At 39.7% G+C, this 21,331-nt stretch overlaps 1 protein-coding gene across 4 annotated transcripts in view; it reads right to left on the reverse strand.

Annotated features, from left to right (window-relative positions):
- Wwc3 (WWC family member 3) overlaps positions 1–21,331 on the reverse strand; it is a 108,370-nt gene that overhangs the window by 14,058 nt on the left and 72,981 nt on the right. For 3 of the 4 annotated variants that reach the window (XM_050121012.1, XM_050121010.1, XM_050121014.1), the window contains 6 exons: positions 20,399–20,472; positions 12,724–12,966; positions 7,590–7,679; positions 6,332–6,879; positions 1,459–1,579; positions 439–513 (listed from right to left, as the gene is read on the reverse strand). In XM_050121012.1, coding sequence (XP_049976969.1) covers positions 439–513; positions 1,459–1,579; positions 6,332–6,879; positions 7,590–7,679; positions 12,724–12,966; positions 20,399–20,472 — 1,151 coding nt within the window. The remainder of the gene's footprint in view (positions 1–438; positions 514–1,458; positions 1,580–6,331; positions 6,880–7,589; positions 7,680–12,723; positions 12,967–20,398; positions 20,473–21,331) is intronic. The other variant, XM_050121011.1, reaches the window with a different exon arrangement.

Here is a 21,331-nt window from a genome sequence, read left to right on the forward strand (position 1 = left end):
AAAAGGGAAGGACCCTGATATCTATACTTCTAGAAACACACTGTCAACTTCTAGCATAAATGTGGAAAATATACCTCCAAGATCTTGAGTTTGATGAAACTTTGAGCATACCACCTTTCTGACTTCTAAGTCTTAAGTTAACAGTCCTCAGTTGTACTATCAGCGATGAAAGAGTAATGCAGCCACTTTTCTCTGTCCCTCCTTCATTCTACCCTAGTCAACTCATCTGAGACTAAAGTAAGACTTGACCTAACAAGAATGGGGAAGCAACATCTGGGTCATGGGGTCCCTCCACCCCCCTTCACCTGGCCATAGAAATGAGAACCACGATGAAGCAGGGCCCCATTTACAGGGCATCTTTAAGGCTAAAAGTTGACTGAAGACCGCAAAAGTGGGCCCTGTACCACAGGGCATCTTGAAGTTGGCTTCTATACTCACAGATATCCCACATAGATTTGAGGCGCATTGTTTCCATTTGTGTCTCCCAAAGCAGTCTCTTCAGAATCTTCATTTCTGAACATAATGGTAAATTCATCAGGTTTATTCTAAAAGGACTGAGCATTATAGATATGTATACTTTCTCTCATGCTCAGGGTGTCCTTTACTAAGAAAAGCTTTATCAAACTGTGACTCATTAAGGTGATCAAAGGGCATGGCTGGTACTCCAGGGTCCATCATGTGTTATCTCACGGGTACCTGCCCACAAACTTCTTTCTTTCTCCCTTGCTTTAAGAAAAGGAATTATTTATTTTTATTTTTATGTAATAAGTATTTTCCTGAGCATAAATATATGCACTATGGACATATAGGGGCCATGAAGGCCAGAAGAAGGCATTGGAACCCTGGAAATGAAATAATAGATGGTTGTAGGTACTGGGAACTGAACTCAGATCCTCCATAAGAGTGTCAATTGCCCTTAACCAGAGCCATCTCTCCAGCTTACCTCTCTGTTTTTAGACAGGGTCTAGTTATCATGAGCCAGGTTGGCCCAGAACTCACTAGCCCAAGGTTGCCTCAAAATTGTGGCAATTTTTCCTATCTCAGCCTCTATAATGCTGAAATTACAGGTATGACCTGCAATAACAGGTGTCTTGTTTCGTACTTGTATTTTTGTTTTGTTTTGTTTCCACCATAGGGGGCTCCCTATTGCTAAAGAACTAAAGGAGGAAGAAAGGGAGGAACTTACTTCATTGCTAGGAATGAAGGTCCCTTGCATGTAATGTATATACTTGGTCTTTTTCAGCTTTACTGGCCAGGACCAGGGAAAAAACCCATTCAAGAACAACACAGTAAGAACCAGAGTCCAGAGGCATTTCCCCAACCTCCCAAAGACTAAAGGAGGCAGAAACATGTACACTGAGCTGTAAACAAAGTTCCATATAGATCCTTTGTGTGCATACCAGTAATGCTCTGGCAAGTGTACTTAAAGATGAGGAAACAAGGTGGTTATCTCCTAACCTTTTCGTTAAAGGTTCAAACACCCCACTGTCACTGGCAAGAGAGTAATCTGACAGGCATGCAGAAACACGGCGTGCTCTCCTCTCCAACCTCTTGGCACTATCTTCCCGGAGGGTCACTGCTGCAAACAAGGGACACACCTGGGTCAGGAGGTGATAGACAGTATAGGAGGCCAGGAGAACATCTACAGTAGAGTGCTGAAAAGTCAGTAAGTGATCCAGAGACAAGCCATGGCATGTGCATGCAGATAGACACTGTGCATGATTGTAATATTCAAACAAAAAAAAAAAACCCAAAGCAACAGACTTCCTGCTTTTTTTTTTAAGGCAGAGACTCACTATGAAATCCTGGCTTTTTAAACTTGAGATATTTTTTATTCTCCTGCATGCTGGGATTATAGTATATACCATTACAGCTGGCACTGGCATCTTCTTTAAGAAGTTTCTTAACTGTCTAGAAATACATGTGGACTCTTACATCTTGTATTTTCCCTTTAATGATGATCACATAGGATGTAAAGTGACAGAAATGGGAATTCCCTAAAAGAGTCTTGGAGGGAAAGGCTAAAAGGAGGGGATAGAGGTAGCAGAGGTTTGGAGGAGATGTGGAGAAAGAGAATCACAAAACACACTTTGTTCAAATATATTATAATGGCATATAATATATTATGTTCTGATTAATTAAAAAGTAACAATATTTCTAAAAAGAACAAAGACTCACAAGAACACCAGTTACAATGCGTTGTTATTTTTCACTTTCCTTCGATATGCTCTTTGGTATTCTCCATATTTTACAAAATAAACCTATTTGATATTGCTTTTATGATCATCTTTTAAAACTTATCTAAATATATCCTAACATAATTCAATGATTTTTCTAAACAAAGATACCAATTCATCCTTTGAAAACACTGTCTTGGAGACCTGTAACTTGCACAGGGACCGACATATCTCTGTTGATCTCACGGTAGCAGCCTCCCGAGCCACCCTGGGCCACACTTGCTTCTGGAAGAGCTTTCCTAAGTCAGAATGCTACGATTCCTGAGTATTTGATTTTTATCTTTTATATCTACTTTTAAGAGCCAAATATAATCACTGACATTTTCTTACCTATTTTACCATTTTCTTTCACTTAAGTGGGTTTCCCTTAAAAAAAGAACGATACAAACACACTCAACCTTTTTTATGTTACATGTGGTTATATATGTAGAAGCCTATATTTTACAGGGGACATACTTAGTTAAAATACAGAATACATATGATGTCCCAAGTTAAGCACTGCTATGCTGCCACTTGCTAATGATATAGGTATCTCAGTTGTCTCTTTGCTTTTCATTGGCTAACCAAGTTCCATAAACTGAAAATGACACTCTGAACTGAAGGAAAGAATGAGTCCAGGGACAACCCAGCTCTTTTTAACCAAATTATTAGCACACCAACTAAACCGAAACACATTAAACAGATAACTGAAAACAAAAACTGGCCTTCCATTTGTTTGGAATACCAACCATGAGAGTAAGCTGCTTCTACTATGATCAGCCAAGGACAGAAGCAGGCTCTATCTTGAAGTAGCTGAAGGCATAAAACTCTCTAAAATTGTAACCAGAACTCTGAAGTCCTGGTTTTGTCTTCATTCCAGTCCCATGAAATGATCCCAGCCCTGTGTGCATGTGGAACCCTCTGGTATCTGAGACTCTACACAGCAGATCTCTGTAAGTAAAGCCAATACCTATTTCCACTCACTCCTCTGACACCCACCAGGGATGCTTCCTCCATCCACCTTGAAATCCCTTCAAAGAAACAGCACTAGGTAACAATCCTCTCACTTTCATAGTCCTACCCCATAGTACAACACTAAGCAAAATAGTTCTCTCCTCATTACAATATCAGTCCGTTCAGAGAGGATGGAGACTTGATGCTCAAAGTCACTGAACTCACAGAGCAACAGAGAGTAACTTCACTGGGTTCCCTGAGTGAAAAAAGACACAGCAACTTCCATACTACATACTCACAACTCTAGGATTTCAAGACAGACTTGGGAAACAGAAAAAACAGCACCAATGAAACAGGGACTAGAAAGAAGTCTTCTACCCACTCATTTGAAAACAAAAACAAACATACAAAAACCACACTGCTCTTTCCTCATTAAAAATAGACAGACACTAACACCAAGGAACATAATAAACACTGCTTCATAGAAAGGGGAAAAACTGAAAATCATATCATAGCCAAAGCTGCCCACTGGCATTAAAATAATGAATGCTATTAAATTCTGGAGAAAAAATACATGTAGAAAATAAATACTGAAATCTTTTAGAAAAGTTCTTACATGATTATTATGAATAATAACAGTGAAATAATAATGATAATGACAGTCAATAAGCTACCACCCCCAGCCATCCTGCATGATGTTCCTGCAAAAGTTGTGCCCGCAGCCTGAGCAACAAAGAGGGACATGGAGAAATACCAAGGCCACTTACAGTAAACGTTTCTGTGGAGCAGCATGAGAAGAGATAAAAAATCAGAGTGAAAACTATAAGATTCCAGCTAATAATTTTAAACAGGGCATGTATAATAAAATAATAATAAAACAAACTGAGCAAACTCAAAAGAATTTTGTGGACATTGTTAGCATATTCTATCCAGTAGGTAAAAACAGGAAAGTATTTCAAAATCAGGATGCATTTAACTTTAAAAATCCAGGAAAGACAAACTAGCAAATATGTTAAAAATGTTCCAAATTACAGCCTACTCTTCTGTTGTGCCACCTGCCCATCTGACTGCCTTAAGGCATAAGGGGAAATCACTGCCTTCTAGCTTGGGCAATTTAGATTTTTATCTTAGTAAAATTTTATCTTACTAAAACTTGCCTGAAGCCAAACTTAGATTTTACAGAGCGAGGCTGAAAATTGAAGGGAAATGCATTACCCTAAGCATCACCAGATGATAGAATGAGGGAAATCTGATAAGCATGCTTGAATGCTATGACAACTCTAGAATGCAGAGTTGCCAAATCACACAGGAAGGCAAGGAGTTTCCATGTGTTGAGGCTTGACATCAGTTTACCTGCTCTGAATCCTGGGAGCATCTAGCAGGACCCAGGAACTGATTCTGTCAATTATTTCAAATTCCTAAGGACACAAGTTAATGACAGTGTCATCCAAGAATCTACCACCAGGTGGCAGTCTCTAAATGTAGATGAAGCAAAACCCTCCCAGTCTAAATTGTTGGAACAAAAAACTATAAAAAAAAAAAAATCAAGATTAATTCAGCTCAGGAATTAATTCAACTCTTCCCCTTCCAAACCCGTCTTTTCCCTGACCCAGAGAGCCCTCATGCAGACTTTCTTCACAACCAAATATTCTTGAAATTCAGCCTTTAAAGAGAACTTAGAAGGGGGGAAGAGTAGAGGAAAGATGAGTTTAATCGAGACATATGTAGAATTCTATCATAATTTCATTTCTGTTGAAAGGAATAAGTATGGAGTGATGACCCTGTTATTGTAAAGAAGAACGAAAGGAATAAAGGTTACCTGAATGAGCATACAAGTATGTTTGCAAATGTAGGATAAGGTACCAAAATAATAGAGAACTCAAAGGCCAAGAGGCAACCCATAACATAATGATATCCAGATAAACACGTAAATGTTAGCAGACTGCTATATAAGGTAAAGATCAATGGATATTTCTATCAACCTAACAGTTCATCTATCTCTTAGATAACAGAACTGTGGCAAATGGAAGAAACCATAAAGATCACCTTGTTTAAGGGCAAGAAATGTGGGACAATTCAAGGAAGGTCACAGAACTAGAAGTCAACATGACAGGGAACAGAAACTTGGCCTGCAGACTGCTTGTTTGAAGCTGTTTCTACTACGTTACTTCTGTATTCCAGTTTTATTTGTGACCTTATTTATGTTGGATAGACAGCCAATAGAAAATGTCTCAGGATTCTCAGCCTCCACACTACTGACATCTTGGGCTAAATCATTTTTGTTGTTGTAGGGGCTGTACTATGTATCATAGGAAGTTTAGTAACCTCCCTAGCCTCAATCCACTAGGTACCAAAAGTAAGCCCTCGGCTCAGTTGGGAGGACTAGTGTTTCCCCAGACTTTGCCAAATTTCCCTTAGGGCAGGGAAGAACGACCCACCATGCTATTAAATTATCTATTTCTAGCCTAAATTGAATGTCTAGAATATTTTTGCTGTGTAAATGAAAGTTGACTATATGGGCTGAACCTCAGGTACAGGAAACCTTGTTCTTGGGGTTACGTTACAATTGTCAATAGTTTCTCAAACAGCATTGCCGAATCCATAAGGAGTTGAACTAACACAACTGAGTAGATAAAGAGTCCTACAATATAGTCTGGTGGTCCTCCATCTGGAGAACAACAGAGAAATGATTGGGTGCTAACTGGAGTGGCTTCTGAAATGGCACAATCAGAATTAGTTCCACGTTTGAGAGAAATAAACTTAGAAACAAGGGCATGTGGCAAAAGAAAAGTCAAAGTGACAGAAGAAGTAGATATTTCTACTAGAATGCAATCAGATGCAAATTTACATGCTGGTCTGAGGAGAGCATACACAGAAAGTTCCATCTTAACACATGCCCCGCTGAGTGCACTGAGGTTATTTGTCTTTGAATATGAATGCCTATGAATAAGACTATGTAGATCTTAAAGTTACTTTTCAACAATTAAGTAAATTCCATAAATGAGCTGACTACAACTGCATCAAACTCAATCTTTCCTGACACAGACATTAATTCATTCTTCATTAATTCTTTCGATTAATGAAGATCTGGGCTCTTTTTTAGCCCTATCAATATAGGAAAATAATAGCTCACCAGCAACTCGAAAGTCATCACCACTTACTTCCACTAGTGGGAGCCACAAGTTGAGGTCCTTCCCCATCCACAGGGACTGCATGTGGCTGAAGTGTCGCAGTTCCCTGCAAATCTTCATCTCCTAGAGTAGAGGCCTGTGACCGCAGTCTGTCCAGTGTTCCCAGGCCTGGCACCTCAAAGTTGTCAGTCATCTGTGCCAGAGGGGAGTCTCTTGAAGCTGGGAGGAAAGGTGTATCTAAGGGAGAGCTGGGGGGTGACAGAGAGGACAAGGAGGAGCGAGAGGACAGTGAGGCCAGAGACTGCGGTGTATCCAAGGACCTCCTCTGCTTGTGGAAGCCCAAGTGACTCTGTGGGTCTGTGAAGGGGACATCACGTCCCAGGGAATCAAAGGGGATCAGATCAAAGCGCAGAAGCTGGCCACACTCAGCATCAGCCTTCTCATACTGCGGGAGGCCGTAGATGTCCGTGAAGCTGATGGAGCTGAGGGAGCCACGACTGGAGGCCAGAGAACCTCTGCTGGAGGCCAGGGACCCACGGCTGCTCCCAGAGGACACAGTCAGGGTGCTGGCAGATAGGCTGAAATGAAAGAGCCATGGTCTCAGAAAAACACATGCTGTTTCCACTACCCACCACATGGTACCTGGGCTGTAGCCTCAGGGAAAAACAGAACAACAGGAATGCAGTTCTAAGCTTGAGAGAAACTGAATGGAGTTTCTTATCTCTTTTGAATGAAACTCAATACACAATAGTAGACTCCTTCCTGAGTTGGAGGAGTAACTGATAATGTCATTTATACAAAGTCCTTCACATGCTGCTTCATAATACAGTAAGGGCTTGACAAGGGAAGATGCCATTATGCATCCATTTACAAAAAGCCCCACAACAAAAACATGCATAGATGAATGCTTTTGAAGTTGCTAAGTAAATTATACAGTCCTTTAATACACTTGAATTCATAATTGAACTCTATATCATCCTGCCTCAGCCTTCCACATGATAGAATTATAGGCATGTGCAAACATACTATGGTCAGACTTACTTATACTGAAACCAAATTTGGTTCTCCTCATTTTATCTGAGTTGTATGTTAGCAAGTTATGTACAAAAACTACTCTGTTAAATTTTCTACTCTGTTAAATCCCTCTTCAGGTTCCAATTACTACCAGCAGAAAAGCAAAGCTAAAAGAAACTATGAAGTTCATGCACATGCCACTGTAATATAATACATGTCTCTATAATATAATAAAATATTATTAGGCATTCATTTCCCTTCAAAAGTAGCTTACCTCTTTAACTGGGATTGGAGATATGATGTTAAACGTGTAGCTTCTTCCAGCTGCATAAGCAGACAATTTCTTTTTTCTTGAAGTAGAATCCTATAGACATAAAAATAGTTATTTGGTGGTCTGATAGGAAAGTAGTTCAATGATACATTTTCCCAGCATGCTTATGGACCTGGATTCCATCCTCATCACCATATGCAGAGGAGGTAGAGGCAAAGGAGAGCAGGGAGAAAGGGAAAGAGAGGAGTAAGGTAAAAAGGAAAGGAACAGATGCAGGAGAAATTCAATTATAAATGCCCCATAAATAATTCAGGTTGGAAGGATTAAGTGAATTCTAAAGGCATACAGTATAAATGACAACATAATAAAACATTTTGTCTTACTTGGAAAAATACATTCCTAAAACTCTACGTTGGGCTAAAGTACTTTAGATACTTGATATATACATGGTTAGAGCAAGTGGATGAAAGTCTATGGATGGATGAAGACATGAACTTGTGAACAGGTGAGTGGACAAGTGGGAGAGCAGGTGGATGGACAGGTGAGTGAGTGTGTGAATGGTGGTTAAGGTGAGTGAAAGATGACAGGGTAGATGGCTAGAAGAACAGACAGAATAATGGGACTTTACAAGCTTGGCTCAAGTACACAGCATGCATTAATTTGATGGGACTCCTTACAACAAATTCAACTCCTTCATCCTAGGTCCCCTTAGGCAAAAAACATGCAAAGTTCCATTGATATTATAGTGAAACATGTCCTATAAAATTTTACACCAATTCAAACATTTTCATAACTGGAGTCATTCATTACACTACACATTTTAAAGCTGAATAACATACATTAAATCCAATGACTTCAAAGCATGGTCCATAGATCCTAGGGGAATCCCTGACAGCCTGTCAGAGGTCCTAAAATATCCCTTCTTCACTATATATCTGTGAGCATAAAAGATCTTCATGTGTTCACCACACATACAGGCCAAATGCTCTAGCAGCTGCCTTCTAGAAAACCAGATGCTTAAAAAGTTTATTACAAAAATGTTAAAGTACTATTGTCTCTTGTCTTTACTTCAAAAACATTATCAGCCATAAAATTTTTATTTCTAATAAGGATTTTTTATCAAATAATAATGTCAAACTAATTTCTAAATCATTAATTACTGACAGGTAAAAAACCAGTATGAGCTCTTTGGGAGTCCTTAGTAGTTTTAACAATGGATGTAGAGTCTGGATCCAACAACTTGAGAAGAGCTACAATATACTCTTTTTAATGTAATAGTTTTAAGATTCTACTTACCTATAATTTAAGGAAATGTCTTATTTTTTCAAAGAAAACTTTAGCAACAGAATGCCCTCTTCTGTTAACTATTTTAACACGATATTTAGAAGTTTTTAATTAGTGCATAAAAAAGAACAATGCTTTAATTGACTTGGAATTATGTCACACCTCATTTCCTGTCGGTCATTTGAGTCTATCCCATTTAACAGATGAGGAAACACTCATGGAATGAAAGTAACTTGCCTGGGTTATATAAGTTCAATGCTTGGTCATCAGCCTGAACCAAAAAGCAGGGCAATTTACCAGACTCCAGTGTTTCTACTTCCTGGTATTCTTATTCAGTTGTTAATATATGACAAAAAAGGGAGGAGGCATGTTTTCATCACAAAGTATTTTCCAAATTTGGGGTCATGCTTAAATTCCTACCTAACATGTAGCAATGGGAAAAGGCACCGAACTTTCATCTGTGGTTTCTTTTCCAGAAAATAGAGAAAAAGTAGAAGAAAGAGAGTTTCAATATCTTCCCTCACTGAACTTTCTAACTGTAACTCTTCATGAATGACCTTGGAGTTGAGACAGGCAAAGATAGGGTCCTGGTCATTTAGGTACCCCACCTTGGCCAGAAGAAGCTATTTGTTCTGCCTCCGCTTTGGGTCTAAACATACAGATTGTGCTACGAGAAAGCTCTTACTATGGGATCTCACACTTAAATTGGTGGGAAGTGACACTAAGAAATGTGTCCAGCATCCACTTGGCAGAATCTGTTAACAGCCTTTGGGGCATTTGCGCTCATCTCATACTCAGCAGCTGATACAAAGTGCAAAGGGGAGAGACACTTATCACACATGTATGTTCTCCTTTAACCAAGGTCATTTTGTAGCAGATTAGGAAATTCACTTGTATATAGTCTGCTCATATTGATGGCGCTTGATGTAGAACTGACTACCCAAGTTGGCCCCACAGGAGACCACAAGCTAGAAGAAAACTAGTCCAGCTTTGTTGTCTCATCTCTTGGTCCCAATCATTGGAGCTAACTTTGTCACCAGAGAGTTCTGTAGATGTGTACCCTGTGCCCACAGCACTGGCAAGTATTGAACTTCACATGGGAAGGAAAGTCATAGTCAAGGGTGTGCAGGTAGAGGTTCTGAGGAGGCAGGCTCTATTAGTAGTTCAAATCCACCCTGCTGAACTGAGACCAACAAGAACTCCAGGCACTCCTATCCAGAATATATAAAAGAAAATACCAAGCTTGAAGAGAAGCTAATGTTTATCTAAGAAAACACAGAAGCCCAAGAGTACAAAAGAAAAATAAAATCAGTTTGAGATTCAGACTCAGTTCTAGGTTTGGAGTAAAATGGTAGGGTAGGCTGTCATCTCAGGCAAATTAAAATTCATTCTACTCATTACTAGGCTAAGCTGAACTCTCCAAACCCTACCTCTTCCTTCCAATGTTGCCATGAGCTCTGAGCTCCAAGTACCTCCAGACCACCACTCATTTAGGCCACCTAAAGATTGACAATGAGCATCCAAATATCAAGATTGTTAGGCAATATGAAGAACAGTCAGAAGTCACAGTAAATGTGGGCATAGCAGCGCATGCCTTTAAACTCAGCATTCAGAGGCAGGTGGATATGTGAATCTCTATGATTTTGAGACCATCCTGGTGTGGATATATGTGTATACTATATATAGGATATCCTATATATCCTATATATGTATCCTATATATCCTATATATGTATACATATATATGTATATATATATATATATGAGAGAGAGAGACCCCATCTCAAAACAAACAGACAAAAAATAAAATAAAAAGGAAGCCGCAATGAAACCCTCACTAAATGTATCTGCACAGGTCAATTAATTCTGATTACTTAAACTCTATGACTATGTAGACAATGCTCTGGAAGATACAATTTAGGGTCAGGTCAATATACTTAATTGGAGCAAGCCAGTGTATTAACAAAGGGTGGGGGTCCCCAAAGCTCGGCAGATAGCCACAGATAAACCACTGACAGCTGTTAAATGTGGAAAGCAGACCCAGCCTTCATCACACTCCACAATCGCAGGCAGCAAATGGAAACCAGGAGACGTGGCACATGATGAAAGGCTGAACAACTTGGCGTCTGAGAATACAAAGACACAAGCTTCATGTGTCTTGTGCTTAAAAGAGTCTCAAGAGTAACTGAAGAGGGGCACATTCAGAAATGGACTCACAAAAGGCTGCCGACTTCCTACTGCAAAAGAAAGAGCTGGCTTCCCTGGCTAGAAATCAAAGTTGGAGATAAAAGCAATAGGGAGACACCCACAATGCTACAGGGAGCAATTTTCCCCCACCCCAGGCAACAGAGCCTCCCTGTTCTAGAGCTGGAACAGCACCTGTGCCCCCTTGATATACTGCAGTTGCCTCCTATCCTGTAGAGGTATTGCTCTGCAAACACAGGCAGAAGCCCCAAGCACCTGCGCCAGAAGGGGAACAGTATAAATGGTGCTTGTTCTTCTTCCTTCTCTATTGCTGTCCTCCACTATTTCTTTATATTTGTCTCCCTTTTTCTGGAGAAAAGAAGTCATTCTGTGGTGTACTATCAAACGCTGAAACTCACTATGTACCCCAAGCAGGTCTCAAACTAAAGACATTATCCTACCTCTAAGTGCTGGGATTACAGGTGTGAACCATTACACCTGGTTTTCATGTCCCAGTTTTGAGTTGGCGCCAGGAACCTTGGAAAGCATCTGGTACCTCTCATAGCACAGAAGGCACATGATTCTACTTCTCACATATTCTCTAAGGAAACATACCAGTGAGTCACTGTTCTCAGGATAAACGGAACATCTCTTATCTGGGAGTACCAAATCTGAATGTAGAATCTCAGGCTATTCTGTCACCTAAGTATGATGTAGATTTTAGGATTTTAGATTTTCATATTAGAAATTCATAGAAGTGCATCTGCAAAACTACTGAAACATTAAATATAAAGAACAAAACCAAACCTCCAGCCCCAAGAGGAGGCATATGCCCAAGATCCCAGGACCTAGGTGGTAGAGGCAGAAGGATCAGTAATGCAAGGCTAACCTTATCTACACCGCAAGTTGTAGGCCAACATGGGTACATAAGACCTTGTCTCAAGCAATGAAAGAAAAAAGAAACAAAGGAAGAAGGGAAGGAAGGAGGAAATGAATGAAGAGAGAAAAGAAGAAAAGAAAGAAGAATGAAGAGAGGAGAGAAAGGATTCTACGGCTGTAGCTTGATGATTAAAGAGTTAGCTTACCATGCAAAAATAATAAAATAAAAATAAAATCCTCTAGGGCCAGTGAGGTAGTTCAGCAGGTAAAAAGGTATCTGCTGCCAAACTTGGTGACCTGGGTTCAATCCCAGGACCCACATTCCAGAAGAACCGACTGCAGCCAGTTGTCCTGGATCTTTACACTGGTACTGTGGTACACACATTCATTCATATACACACATATACAAAATAAATAAAAATGTAATAAAGTTTTTAAATTAAATAAAATATACCAAAATTGGAAACATTTCTGGGGTCAAGCATTTTACACAAGGACTGTTCAACCTGTTATCAATTAAGAACATCCTCAAACTTTGGACTTTCCACAGGGCAGGGAACCCTGACTGCCCCTCAGACTGGAGAGGGAGGGGGAGAGGAGTGGNGGGGGGAAAAGGGAGACAGGGAGGGAAATGGGAGGCGGGGAGGAGGCGGAAATTTTTTTTTCAATAAAAAATTATATAAAAAAAAGAACATCCTCAAATCATATACAAGCCATCCGTTCAGTGTTTCTACTTGGTTCATTTTTACAAGTGTTATCCTCTGCCCCCCAAATCCTGGAAAGCCACATACCTTTCCGTGGCACCCTGTGCAGACGTGGCCCGAGCACGTTGGATCTCCTCCTCCAGGCGCCTCCTTTCTTCTTCCAGTCGGGCCACATCTTCTGCCGACCTCCGCTGCTGAATAATGAGCTGCAGCTCTTGCAGCAGGGCCTCCTTTTCTTTGATGAGCTGCAGCCGGTCCCTGTCAGCCTCAGCCATGCCCGGCCATGACTCGTTAGCCAACTGAGCCAGCTGCTGTTGAATATTGGAGACTCTGAGACCGAGAGGGGCAGAAAGAGATAGGAATGAACAAAGCAAAAACCTTATGTGAACATATTTTCTTCACCATCGCCGACTCCATAAACTCACTCGATTAAATAAATGGTGACATAATTGCTCTGACCTTCAACTTAATAGCCTTTGGAAATGAGGGATCATGAAAGCACTGCAGAAATCCTTTGTAATCTCTCCTCGTCTGCGCTATGAGGTGACAATTATTACATTGTACTCATTTTTAAAAAAATTGAAAATAAGGCCAGCAGCCCTCAGCATGGCAACACTCTGTGTTTCCTACATGATACCATCCCAGAGAGGAAGGAAGCTGCTCATGTCTCCTTTTCCCACTACCATCAGTATCCAAACTTTCATCCAAGAGATGCCCCTGCCTTTCTGCCCCTTTGTCCAGGGGTCAGCACTAACAGACACATTGGGAAAATAGCTAGAGGAAAATGCATCCATCAGGAATGTTTCAGAAAAGAAAAGCTCTGGGGCCCCAGGCTCCACATCTGTTTCTGCCTGCCCAAGAGCATGCCCTTGGCCAGGTGAGATTGAAAAGTGCCTTAAGGAGGGGGCAAATACTCAACAAAAGCTGAGTGCTTGAACATTTCCCTCTCTCCCTAAATTTCCAAGTGCTTGCCTGGCAAACAGATTTCGTCTCTTGTGCCCTGAAGTGGTGTTGAATTCAGATTAAATAAAATAGACATGGCTCGTGTTTTGAAAACATACTTAAAAGTGTGAGCAGTATGTTTTAGATAAGAATTCTTTAAGAAAAAAAAAAAAAACTAGGAATGCCAAACCCAATGTGAACCGAGTGCTGTGGAGTATGAAGTTTGGCACGCATGCCTAAAAACGAAATCCAAAGACTTCATTGAGATGACAGAAATCTGCAAGAACATGTAAGTGTCAGGCACCACACAGCCTAAGGTAGTGATTATAAAAGTGGAGCCTCAGGACTGGCTCCTCAGGATCACCTGGGAGCAGTTAGAAGGGCAACCATCAGGCCCAAGTCCAGATCTACTGACTCCTACGCCATGAGGCTCCGGGCTCTTCTGCTCACTCAGGTCGAACAACCAGAACTCTCAGAACTTCCTCCTCTGCAGCTCCGCCCAGTCTGGAAGGTGCTAACTGACCTTTAGGGAGTTACATCAGGCACCAGCAGGATGTTGTTCTTCACGAAAATGGGAATGGCAGAGACAGGGCCGGAGCACGCATGATACTGCCTACCTCCTGTGCCCAGGGCACATGGCACTAACCGTGTCTGGCTTCTTGCCTGTTGGGTGTAGCCCTCAGAATCTTTCTCAAACCTGAGCTCCACGTACATGTCACCATTGTCTGGAGTTACCACATGCATTAAATAAATTGTGGCCCAGCCCTGTGCCAAATTAGGCTCTGTCTGATCTAGATATATGCACAGGGACTCATGAAGTCTGGAGAATTGGACAGAACTCTGTGTCCAGGTACAGAACCAACCTGAAACTCATGGTCCCAGAAAGAAAAGGGTCTGCAGGCTAAAACCTAAATGTATGCATTTATTCAAGCCCAGTTCTCCAGAAAGGTAAAAAAAATCTACTTGTACATAAGTAGCTTTATTAGATAAGCTGTTTTCTAACTTAAAACTAATATCCTGAAAATGTACCAGAAAATGAGGCCAAATCATGTCACTGAAAATAGTAATGCTAGAGGCAACTAAGCAGGGTTTAAGTATTCATTCACCTATGTCTAATTAGTGGAATTAAAATTTATGGCTGCAATATATTACTGAAGCCCAAGGAAAGCACACTTTGTGAAGGACCATAAATAATCCAGTAGAAAATTAGACATTGTATCCAGTAAAATTTCTAAAACAATCTATTAAAAACTAAAACAAAGGTAAAGAATAAATATAAAAGACTTGAAGACTAATGAGAAAATCTGGCTATGTCCTCACAGCAAATTTTTATTTCAGTTCATCTACTTATTAAGAAAGCCTATCTAAGCTTAGCTAAAACTAGCCACATATGTCACGCTTATGATACAGACATATTCTCAAAAGCATTCCTTTTGAGTTCTTCTATAGAGGGTTTTTTTTGTCCTGTGGTGTGTGTGTGTGTGTGTGACTCTGTGTATGTGTGTGACTCTGTGTGTGTTTGTGTGTGTGTGTGAGACTCTGTGTGTGTGTTACTAAAGCCATCTCCTAGACAGCATACATGCTAAGTAATCACTTATCACTAAGGTATATACCACTCCACCCCAACATGAGCAGTCTGAATTCCTTATGGGTTTAAATACAAAGAGAACAAGCCTCCATTGAGACTGGGAGCTCTATGCTAACCGATTTATACAAGGATTCAAAACTGGCTGAGGGTGGCAAAAGATCCAGTTCTAGATAATTCTAGCTGTCTTAGAAAAATCTCAAGGGATTCACACTATCTAGAAAAATCAATGAGCAGAAAAGCTTAATTATTGGAGGGAAGAGAAGTACAGCAAAAATTTTCAAAGAGCCTGCTCATCTCAAGCATAATGAAACAGTAGAACAGTCAACGTTAAGCCATGTACTATAACTTTCCATAACTTACGGAAAATAAAAATGTGCTAGGAAGGGCCAACCTCTCCAGCAGAAACAAGATCCGGATGAGGATGATTTCTTGCAACCCATCTGGTAAAGTTGTTTGGGTCATGCTGAAAACTAGGCAAGCATTTCCGTGCTTAAGCATGTTGCTTTGCTAATTCTGACTTCACAACAACGAAGATGCCTGTAAGCTGCTTTTCAAGATACCTCAGAATCTAGAATACTGACATGTTGAAAAAGGCAAGCTCCTTCTTTGTGACCACACTCTGGATAGGGACTTCTGAGCTTCCTTCAACCAGGTCAAAAGAGGCACATCTGTCTGTGGTCTGTCTCTTTTAGAAGCCAAAAACACTAGAAGGAAGGATTCTCCCAACAACAGACCGCTAGCACAGTTGCCTGGCCTTTCAATATCATGCCTTATCATGCCTTGTGCTTTGGGGCTAAGGTCCCGGAAATAGGAGGTTTCCATGAGGAAGCAGATTTCCTGCCTGAGGCAAAACACAGATTGCCAGGGTCTGTGCAGCTTCTTCTAGATCCATGCTAAATAGCTGATCCACTGCTTGAAGGCCCATTCCTTAGGAGGGCCATCATTCCAATTCTGAGCATAATAGGAAAAGTAATTTCCAGAAAAGTTTTTCTTTGAAGTATCATTTCAATGAAATTCAGTGCTCGAAAAGACCATGATGAAGGTTTCCAGAAAAAGAAAAAATACTTTTCCAAGTTCATTTTTAAAGAGCACTAAAAGCCACATAAAATTGGGAAGGGATTTCCTTCCTTCTTTTTTTTTTTGTACAAATCCACTATACTCTTCTCATTGATCTTTTTCTTTTTGATAGGTTACATATAATCTTATAGCTTACATATAATCTTTCACTAATGCCTTTAAGAGCTTTAAAACATATGTTTCCCTATACTGAGAGTGAAAAAAATAAAAGCAAAATCTCACTTCAGGTTTCATATTTATTATGTGATTTCTAAATTCTGTTCCTTGAGCAGGTCTAATACAGAAGCAAAATATGAATTATTCAGTCCTGATATCTGATCAAGTGTTTTTTCTGTCACAAACAAGGCATGTTAACCCATGAATGGAAACCTGTGTTTGGGCTGCAGAAACTACTCAGATCTTTAGAGTTCATGGGGAAATCTTTGTTTCCACTTTCTAGGAGTAATGCACTTTTAATATTAAAAACGTTTGCAACACATCAAGAATAATCCCAAATCCTACCTAAAATCTTCAATCTGTTGTATAATTTCCCATGCTACTAAAATCCTGTGGCTTTCTGGAATAGCAAACAGAACTTCAGGAAACCTGTTACCCCCATTTGATGGTGACAAGTAATGACAGATCCTACTGCCATGATGTCAACTTAGAAACTTGTGTCTTCAGATTTCAATTCCAAGCACATATCTGGCGTCTCATACATTTTCACTCAGTTTTCTTCTTGTGAATTTTTACTTTTTATAAAAGAAAGGTCAAAGAAAATCTCAGCTAAGATCTAATTGGAAACATGACAACATCTTTAGCAGGATAAATGAATATTGACAGGTCAGTGTGGATTTCACTAACCTCTACCTGGGAAATTCGGGAAGTCTCCATTTAGAACACATGGTACAAGAAGTATCCTTCAATATACTGCTGTCCTACCATGCCTCTCAGCTACACTCTTTTAACATTTTCTCTCCTTGAGATGGACATATCTTTAGAGAGAAACTTTACAAAATGAAAAGTGCAAGTCTTCAAATGAAAAAGATGGAGTTATGATGGCAAACATGCTTTCATTTACTTGTCAAAGCCCATATACAAAGCTACTTGAAAAAAGAAGGGGTAAATCCAAGTGACTAATCAAATTCAACTGGAATCATACTACCACTGAATCCTGACAACCGATGAACACCAGAAACAATTCTGATAGCAACACCAAAGACACAGGAACTGGATACACCACATGTTTTGTTCCTATCTGTGCTGAACGTTTCCATGGAGATGGCTACAAATTATGCACAGTTCTGGACCAAGAGCTCTTAAGTTAAAAATACAGAGCCATCTGCGTCATCAGGATTGCTTCAAGACTTGTTCTTCCAATTTCAAAAAAATTTCAAAACTTTTAAACTAGTCATGTGAAAATATTCCTCTCATAATGTCTGTCATGGGAATACAAAGAGTCATTACAGGAGGGAAAGGTAAAAGCAGCCCTCTTGGGATATTTCAACTCTGGGTTGAAATACCAAACAGGTTATTCTTGACAGTGGTAGTTTAGTCAGATAATTCTCCAGATTCTCACATTACCACCTGGAATTATACATTCTACTCCTAGGGACTTCCTCTAACTCTGAGCACACACAAAACCCTTCATTGTTCAGAACTTTGCATTTTTGATAATATTGTATTTATTTAAAGCAACATCAATTCTAGACACTCAAGGAAAAACTTCTTCAAACTGTGTAAAAGTATCACCTTCTTCCCCTTTAAGAACTGGCAAAACACAAGTGATTCTACAGTGGATATGTATAATGGTTACTTTGTATGTGTGAACTTGATTAACCTAAGGGATACACAAATAGGTGGCAAAACATGATGCCTGACAGTATCTAGGAGAGAATTTCTGGAAATTACTAGCATAACTCAGAAGACTAAGTAAAAAACTTGCTTTTTTAATCTTCTTAGCAAGCATCATTCAATGGATTAAAATAAAGTATTGGATTTACTGACAACAAAACAAAACAAAACAAAAAACAACAAAAAATCTGACAACTGTTGTGGTTTAAAACAACACTACTATTTGACTACAGCTTCACAGGTCAGCAGAGCCATGTTTCTTCTAGAACATCTAGGAAAGAATACATCTCGCTGCCTCTTCCAGTTTGTAGTTGGCCTCTATTAACACCCACCATGCCTTCTTTTACTCTCTGACCTTCCAGAGTCTTTCTCACAAGGATCCTGCGTTGGAAGTGGGCATCCTAGGATCATTTAAGAACATCTCTCCCCATCTTGGGATGCTTAAACTCATCATACCTTCAGAGTGCTGTTTGTCTTTCATTTCTGAGAAGCCTCTAATATGCTGCTAAGGTAGAAATGTTGAGGCCTGGATTCTTCTAAGTAGTTACAGTAAACATGGTTCTAGCAACTGTGAAAGAATACTTTGATGCAAAAGTAATGATTAAGTGCAGTGTTTACCAACTGGATCATCTTAAATCCTCAACTATTTGCCCAAATGTATTACTTCAACATCTAAAAGGTGACTTGGTATGTACTGACACCACTTCTAGAACAAAGAAATCACTTGCTATGTTTGGTAAATGTCACAACAACACATAACAATTATGGTCGTAAGTGTAGCAATAATCTATTTTCTATGTTTAACACAGCACAGCAAATTCCAGCACCCACACTTGGCAGTCCCACTTTGAAACAGGCACGAAGGAGCAGAGGCCTGGTCAGAAGAAACAATTGCCCCCACAAGCACCCAAAGCTATCATGAAAGAATGCATGAAAAATGAAGCATATGACCAGGGAGGTAACCAGCACTGGCCAATGAACTTGAGAAATTCAATGCCAACCACATCTCCACCCTGAAAAGTCCTGAGAGAGCTGGTGAGATGCTTCCCAGTAAAGAGAAGTAGGTTTTGGTTTAGGCTACTGCTACAGCAGGAAATCAGATGGTTTGCTTCTCCATTAATGTTACAGTTTCTTACAGGTGATTTTCAAGATCTCAATGAACATTGGCCCAAGTGTCAAGCTACTAAGGTCCCTCACTTTGCCTGGTATTCTGCTCTCCCCACTGAAGATATTAAGACAATATGTAATCCATAACTACACAGCATATTCTAAAGCTGTTCTTCAGTCTGGGCCTTGTCATCCTAGCTCCTCAGAAAGTTGATAGAAGATCACAAGTTCAATGCCTGCTTGGGTTAACATGAGTTCAAGGCCAGCCAAGGTACCTTAGAGAAATCCTGTATGAAATACAAAATAAAAAAGCAGCTGGGATATAGCTCAGTGCAAGACTACATCCTTAACACATGTGATGCTCTGGGTTTTATTATCAGCACTGCATATAAAGTAAAATAAAAATTAAATGTTTTATGGTTTTTTGAAACATTTTAAAATTATTTGGTTTTCAGACTCTTTCTATAAGGTATAATAGAGAAACTGTCTCTAAATAGAGGTGGTGTAAACCATGCAAGTATTGAAAATGGAAAATCTAAGCACCTGAGGAGAAAGAAAGACACTAAAATCACAGAGGCAAAAATACTGTGCTGTGCAAGGATATGGTCAATGTTCAGTGGTGAAGACTGGAGGGAGGGATGGAGTGAGCAAAGACAAACCCAAGGCACAAACCCTGATAAATATAAAGTTCGCAGAAGGCAGGTAAGGTATAATATAGGTCAACATAAATGATGTCACTTGTCTCCAAAAAATGAACTCTAATAGATACTGCTATCACTTGCTGACATATCAATACCAAATTGGTTTTGATGGTAAGATAAATAGCTTTCAGGCATCAATCTAAGTGATTAATACCAATGTGTGTGAAAGACAAAAGTTTGCTTCCACTGGTCTGATGGATGGATGCTATCTGTAGGTCGGAAAAGAAGGAGAGCAGGAAGAGAACTGCCAAGTATCTCATATGATAGAGAATGTTGCAGTAGTCTCCTATGGTTTCAAGTCATCTAAACCTCAAATACTGAGAATTTTATATTTTAAGAGTCATTGAAAGTTCACCAGATATATTAAGAAGATATAAAAAATAAAGGACCTTTCTTTTCTATTTCATTCATTTCTTTCTGGTAAAATGTGGGCATTTAAACTCTAGAAACATGCTTGGCCTTTTTATGTGGAAGAAAGAAAGCAAGTCCCAGGCTGTAAAAGTATGCTTCTTACCTTTTTCGGGCTTCTTCATACTGCCAATTAAGTCTGACACGGCCTACAAGTCTTGTTTTATCATCAAAGAGAAACTTTACAGAACACAAGGGACAAAAAAAAAAAGGAAGAGAAAGAATATTAGAAACATGTCTTCAAAGTAGAAAATTAACTTAAACTTTTGGGGGAAAAAAACCTAAGATTATATATAGAGAGAGACATGGTTTTTCTGTGTAGCTTTGGAGCCTGTCTTGGCACTCACTAACTAGACCAGGCTGGCCTCGAACTCAAAGAGATCCACCTGCCTTTGCCTCCCAAGTGCTGGGATTTAAGGCGTGCGCCACCACACTACAATATATTTTTCAAAGGCCTAGATGTAATACTCTGCAGCTACCCAGGCTGGTGAGAACTGAGAGGACTTTTACTTTCTAAAACTGGTATTATTTTTGTTTTTAAAATATACACACACATACACTCATCTATTATATCATTGCAAATAACAAAAATTAATTACGTTTCAGTTAACAGGCAGTTACTTTAAGCTGACACAAAGGCAAAACATTCACCCATACTTTCACTATAGATTATCTAACTCCTCATTTAATACAAAATATGGCCAACCCTACATATTTGTAAGTTCCACGTTGTAGATTCAACCAACCATGGGTTAAAAATGTAGCTAAGTTCACAATGGTTGCATCTGTACTGAATATGCACAGACATTTTTCTCCTGCCATTGTTCTTAAGATATGAGTATAATAACTACCCATATCACATCAGTTATTATAAATCACCTAGAGATGATCTGAAGTCAACAGGAGGAATTATGTGGGGTTCCGTGCAAATAGCATACTATCTGACATATGGGACATAATCATTTGTGGATCCTGGTATCCTATGGGGTTTGGGAACCAATCCCACATGGACACAGTCAGAAAAGTAGATGTTCTACTC

This window comes from Alexandromys fortis, unplaced genomic scaffold, assembly GCF_014885135.2.
Source record: "Alexandromys fortis isolate MF-2015 unplaced genomic scaffold, M_Fortis_MF-2015_v1.1 scaffold_192, whole genome shotgun sequence".
NCBI classification, from domain to species: domain Eukaryota; kingdom Metazoa; phylum Chordata; class Mammalia; order Rodentia; family Cricetidae; genus Alexandromys; species Alexandromys fortis.